The sequence below is a fragment of the Leucoraja erinacea genome, chromosome 9, assembly GCF_028641065.1.
Source record: "Leucoraja erinacea ecotype New England chromosome 9, Leri_hhj_1, whole genome shotgun sequence".
Taxonomy (NCBI): domain Eukaryota; kingdom Metazoa; phylum Chordata; class Chondrichthyes; order Rajiformes; family Rajidae; genus Leucoraja; species Leucoraja erinaceus.
Genome location: NC_073385.1, coordinates 10,757,381 through 10,779,169, shown reverse-complemented (window position 1 = coordinate 10,779,169; position 21,789 = coordinate 10,757,381). Strand labels below are relative to the sequence as shown.

Sequence of the window (21,789 nt, the reverse complement as noted above, 5' to 3'; positions counted from 1 at the left end):
AGCTGCTGCAGGGAGGGGGCGGAAGTTTGGAGGGAGGGAAGGACCGGACTCTCCGGGGAGGGGGGCGGAAGTCGCAGGGAGGGGGCGGAAGTCGCAGGGAGGGGGGCGGAAGTCGCAGGGAGGGGGCGGAAGTCGCAGGGAGGGGGCGGTCACATGACGAAGATTGGTCACTGCATCTTTGCTGGACGTCTGCTCTCGGCGCGGAACAGTGACGCGGACGACGAGCGATCATGGTAATGGCGGGCGCTTCGTGTCGGGACAGAGAAAGAGAGAAAGAGAGCGGCTGAGGGAGAGAGAGGGGCTGGGACTGTGAGAGGGGGACAGAGAGGGGCTGGGATTGGGAGAGGGGGCTGGGATTGGGAGAGGGGCTGGGACTGGGACTGAGAGGGGGGGACTGAGGGGGGGGACTGGGAGAGAGGGCTGGGACTGAGAGAGGGGCTGGGACGGGAGAGGGACAGACTGAAGGGGGAGGGACAGGGAGAGGGGCTGGAAGTGACTGAGACTGGGGCTCTGAGGGTCATAGTATAGGGTGATTTCACCAAAGGTCAAATGAGTGTAGATCCCCCCTCACGTGACCGAAAATTTTGGTAACTGGAGGACATCTCAGTTTGGTACATGTAAGTGAATGGGGAAACACGCACTTTCCCACCCGTTAAAAACATGGAAAACGGCCGATTTTTGAGCTGAACATTTCTGTGCTAGTCGGGGTAACTATGAAGCACAGCAACCTAAATTTTCAGGCAAAATAAAAGATAGAAAGTGAGGTGATTACAAGAGGGAACTGAAGGTAGAAAGCGGCGGAAGTGAACAGCTGACAATTGCCGTGGTGATTTTATGATCCAAAATATCGGGAATTATCGCGTTTGCTCGCTGAATTGCATCAAAAGTAAGGCGTTATTAACTTACTTTTGATGAAATTCAGCGAGCAAACGCGATAATTCCCGATATTTTGGATCATAAAATCACCACGGCAAATGTCTGCTAAGCACTTCCGCCGCTTTCTACCTTCAGTTCCCTCTTGTAATTACCTCACTTTCTATCTTTTATTTTGCCTGAAAATTTAGGTCGCTGTGCTTCACAGTCACCCCGACTAGCACAGAAAATTTCAGCTCAAAAATCGGCCGTTTTCCATGTTTTTAACGGGTGGGAAAGTGCGTGTTTCCCCATTCACTTACATGTACCAAACTGAGAGATGTCCTCCAGTTAAAATTTTCGGTCACGTGAGGGGGGATCTACGCTCATTTGACCTTTGGTGAAATCACTCTATTGGCATAAGGACTTAAAGGGCTGGAATAACTCAGCAGATCCGGCAGCATCTCTGAAGAACATGGATAGGTGACGTTTTGGTTTGGATTCTTTCTTCAGACAGAAGAAGGGTCTCAACCTGAAACTTCCCCTATCCATGTGTCGGAAAGAACTGCGATGTTGGTTTATATCAAAGTAAGACACAAAATACTGGAGTAACTCAGTGGGTCAGGCAGCGTCTCCAGAGAAAATGAATATTCCTATTAGTTTTTTTCAAGAGATGTTGCCTGACCCGCTGAGTTACTCCATCATTTTGTGTCTAATGATGTCTATCCATGTTGACCAGAGATGTTAACCTGAACAAATGTTGTCCAGAGATGCTACCTGACCAATGTAGATAATCTTGCAGCTGCCCTTCTCCGAATGCACATTGCCCTCCCGACGAATATCTCGGGTGTTAAAATCAATTGGTCTGAAGAGGGGTCCTGACCTGAAAGGTCACATCCATGTTCTCCAGAGATCCTGTTTGACTGGTTGAGTTACTGTAGCACTTTTATTTTGAAAACCAACATCTGCAGATCCCTGTGCCTTTTAAAATCAATTTGTCTTAAGCAGGGGCTGGGCATAAACTCGAAAAGAGGTGGGGGAATAGAACAAAGCGTAGCAAGGGATAACGTTGGGTGGAGGGATTAGGATGGCGAATGGCCTCCAGTCATAATTTCCAAAACAAAAATATTGCAAATGTTGGAAATCAGATATTACAGTAAGTATTGGAACTTAGGATCAGTTCATTCCAAAGAGGAAGAACGATTCCAGGGGGAGTAAGGGGCGACGGTGGCTGACAAAGGAAGTCAAGGACAGTATAAGGGTGTTGCACGTAAGGTCACTGGGTCATAGGGCTTGACGCACGGAGCCGCTGAATCCATCTGGAGGACATCGCAGCTTCTGGTATATGTTGTTAATACACAAAACGCGTACTTTCCTACCTGTTAAAAAACGCCAAAATGTTGAATTTTTGCGCTGTAAAAAATTGTGGAAATCGGGGTAAGTGTTAGAGACATGTACCCAACTTCAGAATTCCTAAAATGAGGCAAAATGAAGGTAAAGAGAAGCGGGAGCTGAAGGGACAACAACAGCTAAAGTGCTTGGCGAACATTGGCCGTGCAGATATCGAAATTGAAAATATTGGGAATTATTGCATTTGCTCACTGCATTTCATCAACGGTAAGGCGTTTTTTTCTTGATTCCTTTGAAATCTAAAAAGTCTCAGAAGTGATAAATCTGGCTGTAAATTTTGCTTCAGAAGCGTTTTCTTTTTGTATGTAAAAACCCACTTGAGAACCATGGGCGATTTTAAAATTTTACAGCCAGGTTTATCACTTTTGAAACTTTTTAGATGCCAAAGGCATCAAGAAAAAACACAAATAATGCCTTACTGTTGATGAAATGCAGTGAGCAAACAGCCAATGTTTGCCAAGAAATTTGGCTGTTGTCCCTTCAGCTCTCGCTTCTATCTACCGTCATTTCTCCTCACTTTTGGAATTCTGAAGTAGGTTAAATGTCTCACGCTTATCCCGATTTCCATAATTATCTACAGTGCAAAAATTGACAATTTCGGCGGGTTTTAACGGGTCCGCTGCGCTGGAAACAATGGTCAGTGCTTACCTGCAGTTCATCGCGTGTACACCAGTTGGTGTAGCGTAGCGACAGTACGGGTCATGGGTCCCTATAAAAATAAAAGAGAAGAAGTATAATATAGCAAAGATGAGCGGGAAGCCAGAGGATTGGGAGACTTTTAAAGAGCAGCAAAAGATAACTAAAAAGGCAGTACGGGGAGAAAAGATGAGGTACGATGGTAAGCTAGCCAAGAATATAAAGCAGGACGGTAAAAGCTTCTTTAGGTATGTGAAGAGGAAAAAAATAGTTAAGGCTAAAGTTGGACCCCTGAAGACTGAAACAGGTGAATTTATTATGGGGAACAAGGAAATGGCAGACGAGTTGAACAAGTACTTTGGATCTGTCTTCACAAAGGAAGACACAAACAATTTCCCTTATGTAGTGGCCAGAGGATCTAGGATGACGGAGGAACTGAAGGAAATTCACATTGGGCAGGAAATTATGTTGGGTAGACTGATGGGACTGAAGGCTGATAAATTCCCAGGGCCTGATAGTCTGCATCCCATGGTAATTAAGGAAGAGGCTCTAGAGATAGATAGATATAGATATGCCATTTATTGTCACTATACATGTACAATGAAATTGAAAGCTGCTCGTACTCAGTGCATACATATAATTTAGTACAAAAAACAAGAAACAGAAAAACAAAAAAGAGAGGGGGGGGGGGGGGGGGGGGGGGGGGGGGGGGGGGGGGTGCACACATTCTGCGGTGCTATATACAGATGGAAGTCCGGGTGTTGGGCTGTGAAGTCAGTGCATGTGTGAATTTGAATTAAGAGTAGTTATAATTTTCGGAAAGCAACTATATCTGAGTCTATTTGTCCTGGATTTGATGCACCTATAGCGCCTTCCAGAGGGTAGCAGGTCGAACAGTCCAAACGCAGGATGGGAGCTGTCTTTGATGATCTTCTTTGCCCTGCTAAGGCAGCGGGAGGTGTAGATATCCATCAGGGAGGGGAGAGGGCAACCAATGATCTTCTGCGCTGTCCTAGTTACCCTCTGAAACCTCTCCCTGTCTGCCATGGTGCAGCTGCCATACCATGCTGTAATGCAGTATGTCAGCAGGCTCGCGATGGACGAGCGGTAGAAGAACAAATCTTGGACGCATTGGTGATCATTTTCCAATGTTCCCTTGATTCAGGATCAGTTTGTGTGGATTGGAAGGTAGCTAATGTTATCCCACTTTTTATGAAAAGCGGGAGATGGAAAATGGAATAATAGACCAGTTAGCCTGACATTGGTCGTGGGGAAGATGTTGGAGGCAATTATAAAAGATGAAATGGAGGCACATTTGGATAGCAGTAACAGGATTGGTCCGAGTCAGCATGGACTTTTTTGAGGATGTAAGAAGGAAAATGCACAAGTGAGTGCCAGTGGATGTAGTGTACCTCGACTTCCAGAAAGCATTTGATAAGGTCCTACATAGGAGATTAGTGGGACATATATTAGAGCACATGGCATTGGGGGTAGAGTACTGACATGGTTAGAAAACTGGATGGCAGACAGGAAACAAAGAGTAGAGATTAACGGGTCCCTTTCAGAATGGCAGGCAGTGACTAGTGGGGTACCACAAGGCTCGGTGCAGGGACCGCAGCTATTTACAATATACATCAATGATTAAGATGAAGGGATTCAGTAACATTAACAAATTTGCAGATGACACAAAACTGGGTGGCAGTGTGAACTGTGAGGAGGATGCAGGGTGATTTGGACAGTTTGGGTGAGTGGGTGGACGCATGGTAGATGCAGTTTAATGTGGATAAATGTGAAGTTATCCATTTTGGTGGCAAAAACAGGATGGCAGATTATTATCTGAATGGTGTCAGGTTGGGAAAAGGGGAAGTACAAAGAGATCTGGGGGTGCTTGTTCATCACTGAAAGTAAGCATGCAGGTGCAGCAGGCAGTGAGGAAAGCTAATGGCATGTTGGCCTTCATAACAAGAGGAGTTGCGTATAGGAGCAAAGAGGTCCTTCAGCAGTTGTACAGGGCCCTAGTGAGACCACACCTGGAGTATTGTGTGCAGTTTTGGTCTCCACATTAGAGGAAGGACGTTCTTGCTATTGAGGGAGTGCAGTGTAGGTTCACGAGGTTAATTCCCGGGATGGCGGGACTCGTATGTTGATAGAATGGAGCGGCTGGGCTTGCCTACTCTGGAATTTAGGATGAGGGGATCATTGAACATATAAGATTATTAAGGGATGGGACACGCTAGATGCAGGAAACATGTTCCCGATGTTGGGGGAGTCCAGAACCAGGGGCCACAGCTTATGAATAAGGGGTAGACCATTTAGAACGGAGATGAGGAAAAACCTTTTCACCCAGAGAGTTGTGAATCTGTGGAATTCTCTGCCTTGGAAGGCAGTGGAGGCCAATTCTCTGGATGCTTTCAAGAGCGAGTTAGATAGGACTCTTAAAGATAGTCAGGGGATATGGTGAGAATGCAGGAACGGGGTACTGAACGTGGATGATCAGCCATGATCACAGTGAATGGCGGTGCTGGCTCGAAGGGCCGAATGACCTACTCCTGCACCTATTGTTTATTGTCTACCCAGCAGGTTACGCAGCAACGTGGAGAGAAACTGAACTAATGTTCAGATTTATAACTTTTTGTCTCTTCTTTTGATGCTATAGCAAATTGTGCTTTATATTTAATGTAGTTATTCTCACTTCTGGGATTCAATCTATTCATGCCTTCCCAATTGTTTGATTCTACTTGTCAGGGGAAAGCAAAGAAGACAAGAAAATATGCAACCATGAAGAGAATGATTAGTCTGCGTGATCCAAGAATGTAAGTTATTGAATTCAATTTGTAATGGAGTCAAAAGATGAGACAAAGCTACTGGCTTCAATTTCAATGTTATTCTGTTGCATTTCCATATGGAGACTTGCTACTTGGAAAATAATATATTTATCAGATAATTGTAATAATGGCTTATCATGATATTAATATTTGTTGCTTTTTGCACAAACTACTTGAGAAACTTCCATATGTTCCAAAACATAACAAACTGATGCTCTTTGTTAGACATTAAGGCATCAATTTGCAAGTTATAGATTTGGTCTCCAAAAAATGTCCTGATGTTCAATAACTTATTGAGCTGTTATTAAGCAACTAAAAGTTATTAAGATGATGGTTAAATGCTGTAACTGGCAATAATAAATTTGTTTTCTTTCAGAAAAGAAAATGAGAGAGCAAAATCTAACAAGGTGAAAAAAAAGGACCCCAGTGCCCTGAAAGTAAAAGAAGTGTACGTCTTATCCTAGAATTATATATTTTGAAGTAATACTTAAAATAATATTCAAAAAAAAGTGTTTATTGTGAAATATTTCTCTGCTTTCTAAATGTTGTAATAGAACATTCAAATGTTGTAATAGTACATTCAATGATATGACCAGTACAAATCGAAACATATTGGTATATCCCATCATTCTTTAATGATCAGTCCGGTTTATTGCTTGTTGAAGCGTGGATCTGCCGTTGGATGAAGTATAGTTGGGGTCCGTTGCAGGTCTTGGTGAGTGAGGCCCGAAGTTTCGGGAGAGTCAAAGGGAGGTCCTGCTGGTGCCAGCGCATCGCAGCCAGAGTAGACCGAAGTCAGAAGAAGGGTCTCGACCCGAAACGTCACCCATTGCTTCGCTCCATAGATGCTGCCTCACCCACTGACTTTCTCTAGCTTTTTGTCTACCTTCCATTCTTTAATGTATAGTCTTCACCCCTACCCCAACAGGAAGCGTCCTAATCATAGAAACATAGAAAATATATGCAAGAGTAGGCCTTTCGCCCTTTGAGCTATAATCATGGCTGATCATCTAAAATCAGTACCCCATTCCTGCGTTCTCCCCATATCCCCTGATTCCATTTGCCCTAAGAGCTATATCTAATTCTCTCTTGAATACATACAGTGAATTGGCCTTAACTGCCTCCTGTGGCAGATAATTCCACAGATTCGCAACTCTGGGTGAAAGCGTTTTTCCTCATCTCAGTCCTAAATGGCCTACCCCTTATTCTTAAACTGTGGTCCCTGGTTCTGGACTCCCCCAACATCGGGAATATTTTTCCTGCATCTACCCTGTCCAACCCCTCTAAGAATGTTATATGTTTCTATAAGATATCCTCTCATCCTTCTAAATTTTAGTGAATATAAGCCCAGTCGATCCATTCTTTCATCATATGTCAGTCCCGCCATCCTGGGAATTAACCTGGTGAACCTACGCTGCACTCCCTCAATAGCAAGAATGTCCATCGTCAAATTAGGAGACCAAAACTGCACACAATACTGTGCAGTTTTGAAGAAGTGTGGCTGAAGAAGGGTCTCGACCCAAAACGTCACCCATTCCTTCTCTCCAGAGATGCTGCCTGTCCCGCTGAGTGACTCCAGATTTTTGTGTCTAACTTCGGTTTAAGCCAGCACCTGCAGTCCCTTCTTACACAATACTCCAGGTGTGATCTCACCAGGGCCCTGTACAACTGCAGTTGGGCATCCTTGCTCCGATACTCAAATCCTCTCATTATGAAGGCCAACATGCCATCTGCATTCTTCGCTGCCTGCTGTACCTGCTGCTTACTTTTAGTGACTGATGTTCAAGGACACTCGGGTCTCATTGCACCTCCCCTTTTCCTTAGCTGACGCCATTCAGATAATAATCTACCTTCTTATTCTTGCCATCAAAATTGGATAACCTCACATGTATTCACATTATACGGCATCTGCCCACCAACCCAACCTAACCAAATATAATTCCTGTCTGTGAGTGACCATTCACGTACCTCCCACTTCCCTGAAGTCTCAAAACCCTCTGAGCGCCCATATGGATGCTTGCCTTCAGCATAGGCATTCAGATTCAGATTCTTCAATTTTAATTGTCATTGTCAGTGTACAGTACAGAGACAACGAAATGCATTGTAGGCATCAGCATTACTTACTGCCCAGTGAGTGGCTGCAAGAAGCAAGATGTTCTTAATAGACTTCATCTACTTTCAATTGACAGGTGAATGCAGAAAATAACTTAAAAATTAAAGGTGGTTCTTATGCACACCTGCCAATACAAAATGGACTAAATAATTAAATGAGGTGGAATTTGTCAGTAGCTGCTATATGAGCGCATCTGATTAAAACCATAAAGGAATCATAATAATACTTTATTTGCCAAGTATGTTTTGCTACATACGAGAAATTTGATTTGCCATACAGTCATACCAATAAAGAGCAACAAGACGCCCAAATATTTTTCAACATGAACATCCACCTCAGCGACTCCCTCACATTCCTCACTGATGGAAGGCAAAAAAAAAAAGTTCAACCTTCTTCCATTCTCTGTTCTCCCGCGGTCGGGGGCACACGAACCTTCCATTGTCGGGGTGATCTTGGCTCCCGCAGATGGCGGTTGAACCCTCTGCATCAGAGCGATCAAGCTCCCGCATCGGGGGGGGGGGGGGGGATCGCAGCCTGCCGTGCCGAGCCATCGGATCCCGGGTCAGGGTTGTCGAACTTTGCAGTTTCCTCACATCAGCCTCTACCCGAGACCACAAGCTCTTCGATGTCGATCCCAGGCAAGGGATCGCAAACTCCGATGGTAAGCCCACAGCCCCGCGGTGGGGCTCAAAGTCAGTCTCGAGCAAGGCCGCCAGCTCCATGATGTTAGGCCGCAGAGTGACCGGAGATACGATCTGGAAAACGATCGCATCTTCAGCCAGGTCTGAGATTGGGAAAAAGAGTTTCCCCCGACCTCCCCCCCACATAAAACAAATCAGAGAACATTAACACATACTTTTAAAACACTAAAAATAACAAAAAAAGACAGACAGACTGTTGGCAAGGCTGCCATCGCTGACGGTGCCACCCAGTGTAACTGTTTTTAGCTTCCGTTTTTTTTCTTCAATTGTGCAATACGACCTGCCTGCACATGGTTGAAAGTTTAAGAACGAATACGATGAGATTCATTTGGTGGGACAAATCACTCCGAGAAGCTGAAATATTTCAAAACCTTAATGAAAATTAAAGATTTTTTTTAAGTATCTAATGACATACTGGAGGTAAAGTTTAGATATTATAGAAATTAAATTATTTTTCTTGTTTTTCCCAGGGTGAAATATCCTTCTTGTCTGTTCTTCCAATATAACACACAGCTGGGTCCTCCCTACTACATCTTGGTTGATACCAATTTCATCAATTTCTCTATCAAGACCAAGCTAGACATTGTGCAATCTATGATGGACTGCTTGTATGCAAAGTGTAAGTTTCTAACAACGTTTCAGTTCACAAATTTTTAAGAATGCATAATTGTTTCTTTGGTGCAAAGTTTAACCATTCTTTCCATTATTTTTGCTTTTGCTATTTCCTTGCCTTCTCCCTAGTCAATATGTCCCCTTTGTTCTGTGGTTCCTTCTTTAACCTGCCATTATAAATAAAGCTGCTCGTCGACCTACGATGGGGTTACGTTCTGATAAATCCATCGTAAACCAAAAATATCGCAAGTCGAAAATGCATTTAATACATCGCAATCACGTGACCGGAACTGGCGTGCGGTTTGCTGCCGTTGCCGAGCTTTTGTCAATTGTAAAGTCGAAATATCGCAAGTCGAAGCATCGTAAATCGGGGAACACCTGTACAGCATTCCTCTGTGGTCACCTGTTTTAATGGCTTTACTTCCCAAATAATTATCCCCATTTTATGCAGCTCAATTCACTCAATCCTCCAAACCACCAAATTCGTGTCACCAATTATGGTCAGCTTTGCTTTTGTCATCTAAATTTGTGCATAAAGAAAGCAATTTGACATTTCAGTTTTTTATTTTAATTGATTCCTACTTATCTTTGATACTGGTGACAAATCTGAGACTTCTGCCATTAACTAACATCTTGAAAAATGTGGAGAGTGGCATGGGTGAGCAAATGTGCAACAGCCAGTGACCTGTGAATCAAGTCACCTGTAGGGGAATCGCAAACCAGAGGACATAGGTTTAAGGTGAGGTGTAAAGATTTAATAGGAGCCTGACGGGTAACCTCTTACACAAGGGGTTTTTAAGAAACATTTAAATGGGTACATGGGCATGGGTAGGATGGGTTCAGAGGGATATGAACCATATGCAGGCAGGTTGTATTGCATAACTGAAAGAAAACTGGAAGCTAAAGGCGCAAGCAAAAAACATTAGTGACACAAAGATGAATGTGCAAAGATGGAGAATCAATGTATTTGTTTATTGTAAACAGCTGCAGCATACCTGAGTTAGACAAGAACAACTTGTGTAGCATTAGGAAATTACTTGCTGTACGATGTTTGTGGGCAAACCACACAGAGAGTTGTGAGTCTGTGGAATTCTCTGCCTCAGAGGACGGTGGAGGCCTGCTCTCTGGATACTTTCAAGAGAGCTAGATAGGGCTCTTCAAGATAGCGGAGTCAGGGGATATGAGGAGAAGGCAGGAACTGGGTACTGATTGGGGATGATCAGCCATGATCACGTTGAATGGTGGTGCAGGTTCGAAGGGCCAAATGGCCTACTCCTGCACCTATTGTCTGTTGTCTATTGTCAAATGAAATGAAAATAAAGCAGAATTTCTTAATTTTTCAGGTATACCCTGCATTACTGACTGTGTGATGGCCGAAATTGAGAAAATGGGACAGAAGTACAGGGTTGCACTCAGGTAAAGCAAATTCTGCATCATGTTTGCCTTTCTAGGAATCTGTTGCTTGTGTTCTCCCTTCTTTCCTATGTCACCACTCGAGTAGGCTGCCTAGGTCGGGTGAGGCATCTGATCTCAACCTCATCAGGACTTCTACAGCCGCACTTGGTACAATTTGCCAACGGCACTGCCAACTCGGGAGGTGTGGCATTCGGAAGTCCCCAGAAAAATGTGGCTCAAAGGCTGTCGACCTCGAGCTGGGCTTGCAAATTTACCCTCCGGAGGCTGCAAGCCTACCGGAAAAGCAACACCTCATCGACAGCTCGTTAACCGACGCCCGTGCAAGAAATGCAGGTTTCACTGCAAATTCAATTTACATTTGATATTTGTATTATATAACTTTCTAGTAGTACATGGCGCTTCAGAGGCACGGGAGGGGTATAATTAGTGTGTCAGGAATGCATTGTTGAATTATTTCATGACCTCATGTTGGTCCAGCAAAACGGATAATCCGACAAGGCTCTGTAACCACGGGTGCCGGAAAATCAGTGGTTTACCTGTATATCATTCATTATTTTACATGCAAAGATGCAAAGGTTCTAAACTACCATGATCATTTTTGTATATTAATTTTAGAATGCTTGACAAATGTAAAAATAATTCTGCTACATGTTTTTGTGATGTGAATTGGATATAACACAGTTGATGGATTAGATATTACAAGGATTCATTTTCGGTATTAAACGGGCCAAATTGGTTATAGCATGATTTCTAATGGGAACTAGAGACCCACTGAAAAGTCACTCTGGAATTAATAAGCAGTAAGGAACGCTGTCTTGGAAAGATATTAGTCGAGGAAAAATAAACTGTTTCCTTCTAACCCTCCTCTAGTATTCAGACACCATTGTCTCATAAGAATAGTCTTGTCAGTTTCACTGCAGGCAGCTGTTGAAATTGATAAGAATTGACACATGTGCAACGGTACTCGATTAAACAATGTAATATACGGTCCTCAATATTTTTGAGTCGCAAAAAGAAACTTTTTGCTATTTAAAAATGTCCTTATTTTTGAAAATCCTGTGGGAGAAGTACTTTGTTGTTGCAAGTCTGAAACACTCTAGTCCCGGAACATCTTTCCCCCATTAACTCATTTTTTAAATAATGCATTTTCTATATTGTCAAGGGTTATGGGGAAAAGGCAGGAGAATGGGGCTGAGAGGGAAAGATAGATCAGCCATGATGGAATGGTGCAGTATGATTGATGGGCTGAATGGCTTAATTTTGTTTCGGGTCGAGACCCTTCCTCAGACTGGACTATGAACTTATAATATGAGGATTTTTTGGAAGGCGATGATTTTGTTACCGCACTACTATCCGTATTCAATTATCCAAGGTGAAAGCTCCATTATGGGATCACAAATTCTCCAATAGGACTGAACTGAAACAAAAACAAAAAAAAACTCGAGCAAATGCACTCAATATTATTGGAAATGTCCCAACGTTGTTTGTGACAATTTTTCAACTTGTCTAGGATAGCAAAGGATCCACGTTTTGAACGATTACCCTGCACACACAAAGGAACATACGCTGATGATTGTCTAGCGCAAAGAGTCATACAGGTATGAAAGAAATGCATTGCCAGTATAAAGTCAAAATATTATTTTTTATATCCTTAGACGGTGCTAAATGTTTTATTTTGGATCATTTGCTTGTCCTCAAACTGTTTAATTATTCAATAAAATCATAGAAAGGTAAAGTAGTAAAGTAAACTTTATTGTCAATTCAAATAATGCAACAAGTAGTTACACAGAGGATTGAAATTGCGTTTCCCCATACTCCAAATGTGCAAGTAATATTTATAACACAAATTTCACCAACTTTATCACTGCACCAACATGCACCATACTATCATAATTCACTTTTTTTACTTTAAATGGCAATGTAATTATCCTCGTCTTTCTCTTACAGCATAAATGTTACATTGTAGCAACTGTGGACAGAGATCTTAAGAGGAGGATCCGTAAAATTCCTGGGGTTCCTATTATGTACATCTCTAATCATAGGTAAGAACATTAAAATAACTGAAAGATGATCTTTGATTTTCTAGTTAGATTGAAATCATTCTTTTGAAATTTGTTTTCAGCTAACTTGGGGGGTGAAATATATGGAGGGAGAACACTTACAGAACAAGTGTAAGAAATTGGCCCTCAAAATCGTACTCCTGAATTATGGAGTTGGAGCAATGTGATACAGATGGTGTCATTTGGCCATTGACCATGCTCATAGAATAACTATTATAACGCTGATTCTTTGGATGCCTTAACAATTTTTGATTTTTCGCCCTGTCTCCTCCCTTCAGTGTTGCTCATTTCTCTGTTTAATATTCGCTGCTTGGGTTTAGCTAAACATTCAGACTGCCCTTTTAAGGATGTTTCCAGCTTTTCACGTAAACTCCTGCCAGCCGTGGCTCAGTGACAACTCTCTCGCCTCTTAGTTGGCCTGGGTCCAAAGCTCGCACGAGCAACCTATAACCTCAATTCAGTCTTGAATTTATCACAGCACCTCTGACAATGCAGTTGTCATCCATTGATAGCTTTGTTGTAAGTTAATACTGCAACGTCAAATTGTACACTCTTACATGAATTGTTTCATGGTGGATCATGTTTGTTATTTCAGAAGAAAAAGGATCCCTGGCATCATTATTGCACACTTTGCTCCTCGGTCATTTGCAAGTTATCCATTTTGTGTTCTTTCTGGAAATTGGCTTCCATGTTGCCCAGCATTAAATCAAGTCCAGTCAAGTTTATTCGTCACATACGCATACGAGATGTGCAGTGAAATGAAAAGTGGCAATGCTTGCGGATTGTGCAAAAAAACTACAAAACAGAATGGAACAGAATCACATATTCACATATTACATATTTGTGAGAGGGAAAAAAAGGAAAGAAACTTCAATTTTAAAAAGATATCACACAACAGTAAATTGGTACAGTAAGTTAGTCCTTGGTGAGATAGGAGTTTACAGTCCTAATGGCCTCTGGGAAGAAACTCCTTCTCATCCTTTCCGTTTTCACAGCATGGCAACGGAGGCGTTTGCCTGACCGTAGCAGCTGGAATAATCTGTTGCTGGGGTGAAAGGGGTCCCCCATGATCATGTTGGTTCTGGATTTGCACCTTCTGATGTATAGTTCCTGCAGGGGGGCAAGTGTAGTTCCCATAGTGCGTTCGGCCAAACGCGCTACTCTCTGCAGAGCCTTCTTGTCTTAATAATAATAATAATAATATTTTATTGTCATTGCACATAAGTGCAATGAGATTTGGTATGCAGCTTCCATCCGATGTCATAACTTAAATAACTAATAAAATTTAGATTTAGATACCCCGAGAAACATGGTTTGTACAAAGAACATTAGTAAAACAGTCAAAACAGACTAAAGTGCAGATGTGTCTGTGCGACGTGACCATCCGAGGGAGACAGTCCATAGGGGTGGGGGGCACTCAGCAGGGCCGGTTCAGAACCGCTATAGCTCTGGGAATGAAGCTGTTCCTGAGTCTGGAGGTGCGGACGTAGAAGGCCTTGTAACGTCTGTCGGAGGGAAGTAGTTCGAACAGTCCATTACAAGGGTGTGAGGAGTCTTTATGGTTGCTGACGGCCTTCCTGAGGCACCGTGTGTGGTAGATGCCCTCCAGGGCTGGTAGCGGTGTCCCAATAATCTTCTGTGCTCTGTGGACGACGCGCTGAAGAACTCTCCTCTCCGCCTCCGTGCAGCTGAGATACCACACAGAGATGCCATACGTTAGTATGCTCTCTGTGTTACAGCGGTAGATGGTTGTCAGCAGCTGTTGGGGCAGACCTGTCTTTTTTAATGTTCTCAGGAAGAACAGTCGTTGCTGTGCCTTCTTGACCAGCGCAGCGGTGTTGGTGGACCATGTGAGGTCCTCTGAGATGTGAGTGCCCAGAAACTTAAAGCTGGACACTCTCCACACTGTCCCTGTAGATGGAGATTGGGGCGTATTCTCCATTATGGGACCTCCTGAAGTCAATAATCAGCTCCTTGGTCTTGGAGGTGTTTAGTGACAAGTTGTTACGTGAGCACCAGTCCACCAGGTTCTGCACCTCCGCTCTGTATTTTGTTTCATCACCGTTGGTGATCAGCCCAATCACTGTTATGTCGTCTGCAAACTTCACGATGGTGTTGGTGTCGAATGCAGGAACACAGTCGTGTGTGAAGAGGGGGTAGAGCATGGGGCTCAGTACACAGCCCTGTGGTGTGCCGGTGCTCAGGGTGATAGTGGAGGACGGGTGCGGGCCCAGTCTCACTGCCTGCGGTCGCTCCGTCAGAATAGTCAGGATCCAATCGCATATCGGCGAGCTGAGGCCTAGCTGGTGGAGGTTAGTGGTGAACTTGGTGGGGATTACCGTATTGAAGGCAGAGCTATAGTCTATGAAGAGCATCCTTACGTACGTGCCCTGTCTTTCCAGGTGAGTCAGGACAGTGTGAAGAGCCAGAGTAGGCAGTCTGTCCAGGGCAGAGCAGTTACCAAAACAAATTGTGATGTTTCCGGACAAGATGCTTTCCACAGCCGCCGAGTAGAAGCACTGGAGGATCCTCAGAGATGCTCTGAATTTCCTCAATTGCCTGAGGTGGTAAAGGCGCTGCCTTGCCTTACTCACCAGTGCGGCAGCGGGTGATGTCCATGTCAGATCCTCTGAGATGTGGACTCCCAGGTATTTAAAGCAGCTCACCCTATCCACAGTATCCCCATTTATCTTCAATGGTGTGTATATCCTGGGATGTTGTGCCTCCTAAAGTCCACAATCAGCTCCTTAGTTTTTTTGACATTCAAGAGGAGGCTGTTGTCCTGACACCAGAGTGTCAGATCAGCCACCTCCTCCCGATAGGCCTTCTCATCGTTATCGGAGATCAGGCCCACCACCACAGTGTCATCATCAAACTTGATTACAGAGTTGGAGCTGAACCTAGCCACACAGTTGTGTGTACAGGGAGTACAGTAGAGGGCTGAGGACACAACCCTGGGGGGGATCCTGTGCTCAGAGTGAGGGACTTTGATGTATTTCTTCCCATCTTGACTACCTGGGGCCTGGCGGTGAGAAAGTCCAGGACCCAGGCACACAGGGGGGTGTTGAGCCCCAGTTCCAGCAACTTCTCAGCAAGTCTGGTGCGGACTATCGTGTTGAAGGCTGAACTGAAGTCTATGAATAGCATCCTCACATAGCCCCCCTTCTGGCTGTCAAGGTGAGAGAGAGCGGTGTGCAGATCCTGGGAGACCGCATCGTCCGTGGATCTGTCCCAAAATCATAAGCCTGAATTATGGTGATAATTCTGCTTCTGATTGTGAAACAATAGTGAACTTTCTGAGATAGTGAAAGACACTTTTATAAATGGAAATTATTTTTTTATTTTGCTGGGTGAATTATGTTGCTATATAGTTTAATTTTGATACTGCTGTGCAACTTATTTTTTTTTCTTTCAGGTATAACATTGAACGAATGCCAGATGACTATGGAGCTCCAAGATTGTGAAAAGGCAACATTATTCTCGTTGTACCAAAGACTCTTGTTCTACATTTGTCATAGATATTTTTGTTACTATTTTAAAACAGCTGGTTGTTGTCTGCAAAAGGGGCAGGCTTTTTTTTTATTTTTCTCCCCTTCCAACATCCACTCCTAATGGATATTACAAGAAATGATTCTGTAACTAACGTAATGCAATGCTATACCCAACCTGTGTAGTGCTTCTTGAATCCTGATGATGAAATCAGTGCCCTAAAGACAGAAAATTATGGCTAACTCCATTTTGTCTTTCCTCTAATCCCAACTGGGTGGTCTTTCAGAATTAGAAACTACCCAAGCGAAAGATGAGGTGTTGTTCCTCCAATTTGCGGTGGGACTCGCTCTGGCGATGGAGGAGGCTGAGGCCAGAAAGGTCGGTTTCAAAATGGGAGGGGGAGTTAAAGTGCTGATCCACCGGGAGATCAGGTTGGTTATTGCAAACTGGGTAAAGCGATCGCCAAGCCTTCGCTTGGTCTCACCGATGTAGAGCAGGTGACACTTGGAACAGCGGATGCAATAGATAAGGTTGGAGGAGGTGCAGGTAAACCATTGCTAGTATGTTTTATACTAAGTTAACTAGTACACCAAGCAGTTGCACATCAGGTAAAGTATGGATGGATAATAAATTATTGTGAGTTGAGGCCTTGTAATTATCGATGTTTTGATCTGCGTTCATACAATGCTTTGAAGGCAATCTTGAAACATTATATTAATAAACTAATGCTGAATTTGTGGATCGCGATAACATGTTTTGGAGAAAATTATGGGTTTCATTTGTATTAAAGACCATTGTTGAGTAACTTTAACCTCCAATACATTGAAATAAGCACAGGTTAATTTTAAGTAAGATTAGAAACCGTTTTCTTCCATGTTTTTATGTAGCGGGGGATAGGGGCTAATGTCCAAACAGGAGCAATATTTGAAAAATCTTAATTTCTTCTTTAATCTGTTAATAACCTCTGATCTATGAATCCTATAAATAGTTTGCCATTGCACATCTACTGAATTTTCTTATCTGTGAGCATAGTTAAATGACGTGTATAAACGGCAGATTTCCTGTCCATTTCTGGCCCTGCTATGTCGACCTTTCTGCTTCATGTGTCCTTAGTTTCAGCTGTCCGCCCACATTTTGTGGCATGTCCACAACAAAACTGTTTGCAGGAACCTCAGCAAAGGAAGTGGCAATTGTTGGAAACAAAACAGAATCACCATTAGTTCAGCTGAAAATTCATATATTACCTGATGTGCAACTGTTTTTTATAACTAGTTAATCTAGTATACTACATACTAGCGTTAATTCCCATTCACTATGAAAACATACATTTCACACATTATTGCCCCTTGCAACGGACAAAGTATGTTCTATGTAAACTCCTCTCATGAAGATTGTGTGTGTGCATATGTATAATAAAAATGTTAATTCAAGAGTGTTTCATTGTCATATGATTGTTATAGGATGAGTGATTTCTGATCATTTGTAGTACTTTTTCGTTTCAATATAATTGCCTGGAATATAACATTTTTTGAATTAGTCCAAATATTACTTAGTAATATTAATGAGATTAAGTAAATTATCTGTTACTATTGCAGAGTAATACCTTAACTACTTTTAAGTGAAGTGCATGAATGGAGATTGGCCTCCTCATAAAATTTTCTTCTGCTTCAGCCATGTTTAAATAGTTTGTTTAAACTCACATAAAGCCAGCTGGTTGTCACAAGTGCTAGGTTCAGAAATAAAATGTTCTCTCATTTTTGAAATGAAAAGCAAAAACATTTTAAAGCAATTAAATTATTTCGAAGATCTCTGACTGACCAGATCTATCTTTAACGTCATGCAACTCAAACATAGTCATACTTGTATTGATTAACCAACACCTCAAAACGAAATGTTTTGAAACTAAACTGATTACATATCATCTATTTTTGATTGATCCTTGTGAACTATAATTGGAAAATTGGCTAATTATATCATATGAAAAATAGTTATCAATATAATTAAATGCTCAGTTGGAATATTAATCAATTTATTAACTTTACAAGGGTTTTTTGTGAGGAACAAAATTCCAAATTACAAAATTCTTAAGGGGTTGGACAGGCTAGATACAGGAAGATTGTTCCCGATGTTGGGGAAGTCCAGGACAAGAGGTCACAGTTTAAGGATAAAGGGGAAATCCTTTAGGACTGAGATGAGAAAAACATTTTTCACACAGAGAGTGGTGAATCTCTGGAACTCTCTGGCACAGAAGGTAGTTGAGGTCAGTTCATTGGCTCTATTTAAGAGGGAGTTAGATGTGGCCCTTGTGGCTAAAGGGGTCAGGGGGTATGGAGAGAAGGCAGGTACAGGATACTGAGCTGGATGATCAGCCATGATCATATTGAATGGCAGTGCAGGCTCGAAGGGCCGAATGGCCTACTCCTACACCTATTTTCTATGTTTCTATGCATCCACCGTTGATCTGTTGTGGCAGTAACCGAACTGCAGTGGGTTGAGGTTCTTGTCAAGGTAGGAGTTGATATGCGCCATAATCAACCTCTCAAAGCACTTCATCACCACAGAGATTAGTGCTACTGGTCGATAGTCATTGAGACACATCACCTTGCTCTTCTTGGGAAACAGTATTATTGATGCCCTTTTAAAGCAGGTGGGAACCTCAGACCTCAGAAGTGAGAGTTTGAAAATGTCCGTAAAAACACCAGCCAGTTGGTCCACACAGGTTTTTAGAACACGGCCGGGTATACCATCAGGTCCAGGCACTTTCTGAGGGTTCACCCCCCGAAGGATTTTCTGACGTCAGCCTCTGTGACTGACTGAAATACCATCATGGCGAATGGGGGCTTGAGAAGGCACATCAGTATTCTTCCTATCATAGCGTGCATAGAATGTATTGAGCTCGTCAGGGAGTGATGCTTCGCTGACATTTGAGCTGCCTCCTGATTTTGCCTTGTAGGCGAAATTAGTTTTATAGAATATAGGCCATAGTACTGCATCACTACATTTTCATTTTTAAATATTTCTTTAGACAAAAGAAAATGCATAATTGAACACTGCTTAGCCCACATACTTAAATGGTTCTAATTCTTATTTCCTGACATTTTGTTCCCTCCTGTTTTGAGTTTCATCCTCTAATAACATTTAACTAAACATTTTGTGTTTTGGACTCTTTTTCTTGAGTAGATGTGCACAGAATATTTTCTGTGTTGGCCTGAACTTTATCAGCTCTTTTTTTGGTGGTCCATTTCTGTATTCATGGCTGGCAATTTTGGTGTATTGAGGTTTTTTTTCCCCATCTTCGGGCAATTAATTCGGCTGTTTCTCAGAAATCACAGATGAAGTTACTGAAAGAGGAAGCTTTGCATAATTTAACAATGCAGTGACATCATCGATAAAGCATAGAAAACAGGGAAATAAAAATAAAGTAGTATTCAGAGTATTTATTATTTTTTTACATAGATTGTTTTTTTTCCCCGCAAGACCATAACACAGGAATTCATCCGTCCCTATGGTATTTGTCAGAACAGGAGTTTGATAAGGTCACCAAGCTGTTACTGGGCCCCATGTTCCTCTCCAGTAAGAAACTAGTGGTAGATCATTGAATATCCAACAATATGGGGAGGAGGAAAGTGGCAGGTTGTTTGAAAGTATTCCTTTTTTTTTAAACTTTAAGAAAAACAAAACATGCAAACACATATGCAATATAACATATAACAATTACAGCACGGAAACAGGCCATCTCGGCCCTTCTAGTCTGTGCCGGACACTTACTCTCACCTAGTCCCATCTACCTGCACTCAGACCATAACCCTCCATTCCTTTCTCGTCCATATACCTATCCAATTTATTTTTAAATGATAAAAACGAACCTGCCTTCACCATTTCCACTGGAAGCTCATTCCACACAGCTACCACTCTCTGAGTAAAGAAGTTCCCCCTCACGTTGCCCCTAAACGTTTGTCCCTTAATTCTCAAATATTTAGCACTATACTGCCTATATCAAGTCATGTTAATTACTCACATCTTGTCTGCAAATATAAACATGTTTTGCTTTTTACTCTTTCATTCATCTAAACATCAAGTGTTCATTTTACAAGGAAAGTAAAATAAAGCAAATGTGCATTTGAAATTAAAATGGAATTGCTGATGGATAAAGAAATCATAATGCTTTTAGATTAACTTTGTAAGAATAAAATATAAGCAAAGAATGATGGAAACATTCAGGACAGCATCAATGGAGAAAATACTTTTTTCATTGGAACTGGAAAAGCACAAAAAAGCCTGAATATTAAAAAAGCAATACAAATGTTGAAAGAAAACCAAAAATGTTGGAAGCAATCAAGTCCAGCAACACCTGCAGAAAGAGTTAACATTTTACATTTGAGATTCTTATCAATTATCTGTCATGTTTAACCATGACAGTCATTTTCGTTGGATGAAATTGTTTTATTAAATATTAAAACTGATATATGCATAGTTTTAAGTTTATGTGGGACGGTGCTGGGATGGGGAGAGTAAAAGAGATTGCCTGTGACAGAAGGAATGGGTGATGTCTCGATCCGAAAGGTCACTCATTCTTTCTATCCAGAGATGCTGCCTGTCCTGCTGAGTTACTCCAACATTTTGTGTTCATCTTTGATGCAAACCAGCATCTGCAGTTCCCTCCTATACATGTTGCCTGTGATAGGATGCAGAATCTCTCTGGTGCCATTTATGGGAGAATGCTTTCAAATGAAAGAAGTTCAGTGCCACTTCTAGGTCCAGGTGCAATTTCTTCCCGACAACCATCAGGCTGTTGAACACTGGGAACTCCAACTAAACTACGGACAGTAGACGCAAAATGCTTCACTCATTCCTTCTATCTGAAGATGCTGTCTGTTCCGCTGAGTTATTCCAGCATTTTACATCAATCTTTAAACTACAGACTGCCTTGGGAGCAATGGTGACTTGGGACTTTGTTTTTGCCATTATATTGTTTTTTATTAATATATTCAACTTTTTATTGTTTATTCTGGTGTCTACTATGTACTATGTTTACAGATCTGTTGTGCTGCTGCAAGTTAAGAATTTCCTTGTTCCTTTTTGGGACATATGCCAAAACACTGGAGATGCTGACTGACCCGCTGAGTTACTCCAGTGATAGAAAATGCTGGAATAACTGAGCGGGACAGGCAGCATCTCCGGAGAGATGGGATTTTAAATTCCATTTGGAATATTTTGGAGGACCAAGAATGGATGACGTTCCGGGTCGAGACCCTTCTTCGGACTGAGATTCAGGGGAGAGGGAGACACCGAGATATGGACGGGTATGGCGTGAAAGGGACAGATCAATGCAGACGACGCAAGGTGTGAAAAGGACAGATCAAAGCAGACTCTGCAGGTCAGTCTGAAAAAGGGTCTCGACCCGAAACGTCACCCATTATTCCTTCCATGAAGAGATGCTGTCTGTTCCGCTGAGTTACTCCAGCATTTTGTATCTATCTTCGAGTGTAAACCAGCATCTGCAGTTCCTTCCTACACTGCAACGGGTGGTGAAACCTCAGCACATCATCGGTGCCCCGCTCCCTGCCATGGATGCCCTCCACCGCAAACGGTGTCCGAGTCGGGCCGGGAAAATCATCAAGGACCACTCTCACCCTAACCATGAACTATTTGCCCTCCTCCCATCAGGGAGGCGG

At 42.5% G+C, this 21,789-nt stretch overlaps 1 protein-coding gene across 1 annotated transcript; it reads left to right on the top strand.

The window, feature by feature from the left end:
- Positions 1-147: 147 nt before the first annotated feature.
- fcf1 (FCF1 rRNA-processing protein) lies at positions 148-17,544 on the top strand. The gene is made up of 8 exons (XM_055640129.1): positions 148-233; positions 5,644-5,711; positions 6,100-6,171; positions 9,008-9,156; positions 10,493-10,565; positions 12,076-12,163; positions 12,513-12,607; positions 16,041-17,544. Exons 1-8 carry the CDS (start codon positions 231-233, stop codon positions 16,087-16,089), a joined length of 597 nt encoding a protein of 198 aa, XP_055496104.1. The 5' UTR covers positions 148-230; the 3' UTR covers positions 16,090-17,544.
- The last annotated feature ends 4,245 nt before the right edge of the window (positions 17,545-21,789 follow it).